At 39.3% G+C, this 7,650-nt stretch overlaps 1 protein-coding gene across 1 annotated transcript; it reads right to left on the bottom strand.

Annotated features, from left to right (window-relative positions):
• Positions 1 to 6,584: 6,584 nt before the first annotated feature.
• Positions 6,585 to 7,650, bottom strand: HO173_013246 (uncharacterized protein; the record flags this gene model as incomplete). The annotated part of the gene is made up of 2 exons (XM_037315069.1): positions 6,585 to 6,922; positions 7,008 to 7,650. 2 exons carry the CDS (start codon positions 7,648 to 7,650, stop codon positions 6,585 to 6,587), a joined length of 981 nt encoding a protein of 326 aa, XP_037158045.1.

Genomic DNA, 7,650 nt, shown 5'->3' on the forward strand with positions numbered 1-7,650 from the left:
GGCGAATCACAGCCATTAGATAGGGTCTGCAAAGATTCTGAAGACCACATTTTGCCTATATACGGCTAGATTTCGAGTCCTTACTACCGCTATTAGGTAACTATTAGGCCTTATACTATCTACTTAACTGTAGCTTCATGGGCGTTCTGAAGTCTTCAGAACATATATGAAGACTTTAAAGAAGCCAATTGATCAATAGTAGCCCCTATAGAATCACTAGCGTCGTTATATTGCTAAGAATAAGTCTTAGCTAAAAAACGTCTAAATAATCGAAGAAGTTAAAGTAGTCGCGATTTACGTACCACTCATATAGCTATATAATCTTCTTCTTATACTCTCTCGTCGCCTCTTAAGAAGCCTATCAAATCGGAAGTTAACTCGAATAGGCTAGCTGGAATCTTAATAATCTTTAATAATTCTTCAAAATCGTCTTCAGAATCTTTGCAGACCCTATCTATTCAGGCCCAGAACGACCATTTTAAAGTGGGAATTTCCCACATCAAGAAGGTTGATAAAGCCTTCTACAGTCACAGTTACCTTCATTATAATAGGCACGAATATCTAAAGATAACCGCAGCCATAGCGGCAGATCATACTATCACTAAAACAGTTACCGGGCATAGCCCGAGCTCATAACCTATCAAAATATGAAGGTAGAACACTTAGTTGTATTAACTATAGAGTTCTATGGAAGGAAAGAGCGACTTAACACGGGCGCACTAAGGCGTGTCACGTGACCGCCAAGACGCCAAGAGTCACGTGATCCGAATCTCAACAGAGATATTTATATTTATCTTACGAAAGCTACTATAGTCTATCTAGGCTATAACGATATATCGTTTTATAGAGATAGTATCGTTATAACCAAATTATCGTTAAGCCTAGATTTACACTAATTACTACTGAAATACGCCTGAATCGATGCCTGCTTTTACGCAGAAGCCTTACGAGCCCTGATCTCTCTCTTATATCGATTCAGACGTGTGATTAGTACATCATCGCCGTCGTTTTGTTGTTCCTCGTATAATTGTAGACGTTTCAGTAGCTTTAGGGCCTCTGAATCCTTGACACGAGGTATCGAAATGTCCTCTTCATCAGTCTTATAAGCCCGTTCTTCATGACTGTAGATAGCTACAATCAGGTCTACAATACTCATATCCTTATCTTTATTAACTACATCCTCATTGATAGGATTTAGAAAACGGGCCATATGCATTACCGATTTGATCTTTTTCTGGGAAGCTAAGGCCTGAATCCGCTTATTCATTTGAGATAATATATCGTCGTTTAGCGTTAGTAACTGCCCGGCGTCGTTTTCGAGTAGGATTAGACGGTGGGGGGAGATAGGTGCCCTGGGACCACTGGAATCCTATCCTAATAACGGCGACGATGGCGAGGATATATTGTTTAGAGCCATTGGATATAATAATATTACTAAATTTACTGGGCAAATGCTAACGATATCGTAGTAGACAAGTTATCGTTATTCTATATCAAAAATAATCATTGCATGGCTGTGCAATCGTTATAACCAGAATATCGTTATGTGGCGAATCGTTATAGCTTAGGTAGACTATAGACAGGTTTAGTAATGTAATTTAAAAGAAGAGATGTAATACACGTACACCCCCTTTTTATACATGTACACCCCCTTTTAATACATGTACACCCCCCTCCAAAACCGATTAGCTTCCGCGCGGCCGCTAGCCGCATAAGGTATAAATTCACACATAGCTTCCTGGGGAATATTGCCGAGACTCTTGGTGGTAGCAAGGCAAGCCTTCCCAGATCTCTTCTGATAAAGTCTAAAAGATCAGACGATTTTACATCGTCGAATGGTGAGGTCTTTGGATTGTCCTTCAACGGCGATAGCTGATTGGCTGGCTACCCTCTCTCGTTGCTACTAGAAATACGCCTATCGTACTCGAATATCCACTACCTATTGGCCACCTGTCCTTCCTAGAGCTGAAAGGTACCAAACATAGTCTCGTTACCCTGCATGTAGGCTGGCGTACCACGTCCGACTACCTCGCTATCGACTACCTCGCTATCGACTACCTCGCTATCCGCCTCGTGTAGCCCCACCTCTTTCGGCTATGTGCGGAGTTTATACCTTATGCGGCTAGCGGCCGCGCGGAAGCTAATCGGATTTGGGGGGAGGTGTACATGTATTAAAAGGGGGTGTACGTGTATCACATCTCTAAAAGAATGATTCAAAACGAAAAGGGTAATAATCCAATAGGCTAACCATATAGAGTAGTTATTAGCCTCGTCGATCACCCACAAATTGAATCACTGTTTTATATTATAAAACAGTGATTCAATTGCAAAGTTGCCCTATACGGCGTTAGCGTAACTGCTTATTTAGACATACAAAATTGAAAGAATATTGCGGAGACAGTTCAGCAGCAGCGGTGACACAACAGATCTGCTCTCCACGGTCTCACACCAATCCACTCAGTCAGCTACTCAGCCAGTCACTCAGTCTGATATTCTGCAAGAGGAGGAATAATGCACTACGGAGAGAATTGCGGAGACAGTAGCAGCAGCAGCAACACAACAGGCCTGCTCTCCACGATCTCACACCAATCCACTCAGTCAGCTACTCAGCCAGTCACTCAGCCAATCACTCAACAAGAGGAGGAATAATGCACTACGGAGAGAATTGCGGAGACAGTCAGCAGCAGCAGTGACACAACAGACCTGCTCTCCACGATCTCACACCAATCCACTCAGTCAGCTACTCAGCCAGTCACTCAGCCAATCACTCAACAAGAGGAGGAGCAATGCACTACGGAGAGAATTGCGGAGACAGTCAGCAGCAGCAGTGACACAACAGACCTGCTCTCCACGATCTCACATCAGCCCGATACTCAGTAAGAGGAGGAACCACTGCAGCAGGTAAATGTGGAGAACATTGCGGAGACAGTCAGCAGCAGCAGTGATACAACAGGCCTGCTCTCCACGATCTCACACCAATCCACTCAGTTAGCTACTTAGCCAGTCACTCAGCCAATCACTCAACAAGAGGAGGAGTAATGCACTACGGAGAGAATTGCGGAGATAGTAGCAGCAGCAGCAACACAACAGGCCTGCTCTCCACGATCTCACACAAATCCACTCAGTTAGCTACTTAGCCAGTCACTCAGCCAATCACTCAACAAGAGGAGGAGTAATGCACTACGGAGAGAATTGCGGAGATAGTAGCAGCAGCAGCAACACAACAGGCCTGCTCTCCACGATCTCACACCAATCCACTCAGTCAGCTACTCAGCCAGTCACTCAGCCAATCACTCAACAAGAGGAGGAATAATGCACTACGGAGAGAATTGCGGAGACAGTCAGCAGCAGCAGTGACATAACAGGCCTGCTCTCCACGGTCTTACAACAATCCATTCAGTCAGCTACTCAGCTAATCAGTCAGTCAGTCACTCAGCCAGAGCACTCAGTTAAGCAAGAGGAGGAAACATTGCAGTAGGCAAATGAGGAGAACACTGCGGAGAAACCAAGCGGCAATAAGGCCACCATCGTCAAGAACACCGCTCAGCTCTCCAAGATCCCACATCATATGCTCTCTACAATCCCACGTCAAATTGCCACACAGCAAGCGGAGAACGACACTACAATTTGGCCTGCTATCCCCGCGTGCCTAGACAATATCACATTGTGGTACATCACTGCAATGAGCACACAAGAGAAGGATCTACTGCGTCGATCACAGCTGTATAAGCCACCCCAACGCGAAGGCCACCCCAACGCGTAAGTGTAGCGTGTTCCCATACGATTAGCAGGCCAAATTGTAATGTCGTTCTCCGCCTGCTGAGTGGTGATTTGACGTGGGATCGTGGAGAGCATATGTCGTGGGATTTTGGAGAGCTGAGCCGTGTTCTTGATGATGGTGGCCTTATTGTCGCTTGGTCTCTCCGCAGTGTTCTCCGCATTTGCCTGCTGCGGTGGTCCCTTCTCTTACTTAACTGAGTGCTTTGGCTAAGTGGCTGACTAAGTGGATAACTAAGTGGATTGATGTAAGACTGTGGAGAGTAGACCTGTTATATTACTGCTGCTGCTGACCTAGGCAATATTATATTATAGTATATCACTGCAATGAGCACACAAGAGAAGGATCTACTGCGTCGATCACAGCCAATTAAACCTCTGCAGGCAGGGGTTACCTATCGGATGATGCATATTTGGACGAATTGAAACCGTCCGATGTCTTGTTTCGACAGCCATTTCATTATTCGAAAGTTTTTATTCCAGCAGGAGATTTCGTGGGATACACACCACTAATTAGCCCGGTGTCTCCATTTCTTTCCGGCATTCGAAAAACCATGCATGCATACTTCTTGCCATGAGGACATGGCATTTCTCTGTTTTTTGTGGGCAATTGTCATGAGATGCCTGCGGGCACATAGATTAATCAACATCTTTTACATCACACGCATATATAAGTCAAACCACAATGACTCCTTAACATCGGTCTACTCGTACTCTACTAGGAGGACGTATTTATAACGTGGTGTAGTGGCGATCATAGCTCAATAGCCTAGTAATATAAGTGTAAAGGTCGTCGCAACGAGGGCCCTATTATTGGAGGAGTTTATGAGGTATATATGTGGTGAAAGAAGAAGAATAAGTGAAATTTAAAGAGATTTGTGACTCTTCGGCAAAGGTTTCGCCGAAGTCCGTGATATTGCCTAATCGGGTTAGCGGTAGAAGGGTAGGGCTGTTCCCGCTTTGAATTATTCTTTTAAAATTCGTTGCTAAACCTATCTACTATATATGAAAATTTACTATTAATATAAAATAGATAATTATTAGCGATAATTATACGATTTATATAATAAGAACTATATATCGAATATATTTAGATTTTACGTTCTATCTATATAACGTATATCGAATAGAGTTATATAAAACTTTCTATTTATAAAAGATTTAGTCTTATTTATTTCTAATAAATAGTTAATAAATAGTTAATGAAATATAAAGAAGATATCGATTTATTATTATTTTAATACTACGCTATAATATAATATATTAATATATTACTAATAGAGAATTAATGAATAGCGATAATATATGAAATTTTTCGAAATTTCTTTAAGTCTTACAGTTCTACTTATATATTAAATTTCGAGAAAAATCGAAAAATCGAAAAATAAATTACGTGACGTTGATGAATAGACTATTATAAGCGAAGCGAGATACTCGAATTAGTATAAATCTTAATATATAATAAGAAAATTACTAAATAATTATCTATTTATTTCGAATATCGAATAATTTACTATTATAGAAAATTTAATATTAATAAAAAGTTAAGTAAAAGTTAATTAAAAGTTATAATAAATATCGAGTTAATAATATAGTTACGTAATATACTCTAATCGTATATTTTCTCTAAGATTATTTACTTCTCGAAATTAGATAAAGAAGCTAGTAAAGTATAATTATCTAAAATATTTAAATATTTAAGATTTAAATAAACTTTAATATTAAAAGAATTTAAACCGAGATAAGTATCTACTTTAATATATGAAAAATTATAAAAAATAGAATTTTATTTATATTTAGATAATATTAAGATAGTAGATTTAATAATTTTAAGAATAAAAACGATTTAGATATTTACTTCGATAGTTTATTTAGAATTCTTAGATTATTTGAAAATCTTATTATCGAAATTATAATTCTAATATTATTACTTAAAGTAATATAATAGCTTATTTCTAGAATTAAATTTTCTATAATATCGCTAATAAAAGTATTTTAAAAGTAACAAATTAATAAAATTAACTTTTTTCTTATACTTTTATAAAGATTATAGAAACTATAATAACTAGTTTCTTTCTTCTTAATATTTTTATTATTATAATTATTATAAAAGCTATTAAATTCTTTAAATAACTTAAATTCTATTAAAAATTCTTAAAATTCTTTACTTTCTTAATTAGAATTTAATAAATTCTCTATTTTTATAATTAAAAAGATCGATGAATAATAAATTAATAAGTTTCTTTAAATCGATATAAGATATAATTAAATTAGAAAGACTAGTAAGAATTATATACGTTTTATTATTAATATTACTTTAAATTAATAATAATTTAACGATATATTAATAAAGTTAATAGAGTTAGTAGTAAGATATTTATTATATATCTCTTCGAAAGTAGCTTTAATAAATAAAATCTTTACTCTAATAAGTTACTTTAATTAATAATTCTAAAATTTATCATAAGCTTAATAATTCTACTAGTTAAAAAAAAGCTAAAGACTACTAAGTATTAAAGCTAATTAGAATTCTAAAAAATTAAAATTTATAAATTTAATTCTTACTTACTTTTTTGTTCTTTAAAAAATCTAGCTGATATTCTATTAGCTAGGTAGATTCATAATCTAGGTAGAGGTAAGCGATAAAGATAGTTTAGTATAACTCTGCAGAAACATGTGGCAAATCGTGCTCAACCGATGATAGTATGTTCATTATCATAAATTGCAAATTGCCATATTATCTGTATGGGTAAACGAACTCTCAATCCCAAAACCTAGACTCCATCAGGGCACGACGTTAATGCTTATTATTGACTCAATCTGGCGGAATTCTCCCGGGACCTCTTCTTATTATCAGAGCCCGTCTCATCTGAAGCCTCATGCCCAGCCTGTGATGACACACTGCGCTTCCGACTCGCCTCCTCCCTCTCATGGACCCGGACCACCTCCCCCCATTCATAGACCCGGGGCCATCTCATGCCACACTTCCTCAGAAACGCATCCATGTGTAGGTCAACGCTCTCATCATCTTTCAGCCAAATCTCTTTGCCGTCCGCTTCACCTAGATGCTCTCCGCGGGGTTCAGCGTCATAGTAAACGCACAGCGTTTTAATGACGCCTTGCGCCCTGTCCCGGGCAGATTTATCTATTTTACAACGTTAGCGCAATTAAGAGAATAAGGGATTATTTCGTCAGTGGAGTATTCGTTATCGGATTGGGGAGGCTCTTACTGTGATCCTTTTTCATGGCAAGCAACTCCAGATCTCGATCAGAGATGAATTTCCCTTTTGCTCGTTGACCCAGAAAGTACGCCTCCCCCACAGTGTCGGGCATCGATGAAGAAGACCGCCATTCCACCTCGCCGTCCGTACGAAGCTTGGGGACTTGAGGAGGAATGATTTTGTGATGCAGTCGGTTGATGATGCCATTTTCAAAGATTGCCCTGGCGTTGTGATGGGCAGCTGCCCCATCCCGGAGCGATCTCTCCACGCCGTTGAAGCGAGCGTTCGAACGATCATCTTGCGCCTCCAAAACTCTTTCCACTCGATCGAAAAAACCGCTAAATGATCGATGCAGCTCCTCCAAAAACCTGTTTCCCAATGTTACCTCCATGTCGGCCATGTCCTTCTTTATTTCACTTCTTAAGCCACTCGTCTGTCTTTCACAACGGCTCTCTTGTTCCACAAACCCATCTTTGATCTCGACCTTGATCCTCTTCTCCCGTAAGGCCATGTTCAGCAAACAGCCATCGATGTATTCGATAGGGTTGTTTGTCACGGAGGGTGGGGATTGACCCGCCTCATTGGCTAGCGTACACTGTATCACTGGAGATCTCAGCCATGTCGACGACAACTCCGTAGAGATATAAGACAT

The sequence above is a fragment of the Letharia columbiana genome (assembly GCF_014066305.1).
Source record: "Letharia columbiana isolate WasteWater2 chromosome Unknown xpSc0000094_s0, whole genome shotgun sequence".
Lineage (NCBI taxonomy): Eukaryota > Fungi > Ascomycota > Lecanoromycetes > Lecanorales > Parmeliaceae > Letharia > Letharia columbiana.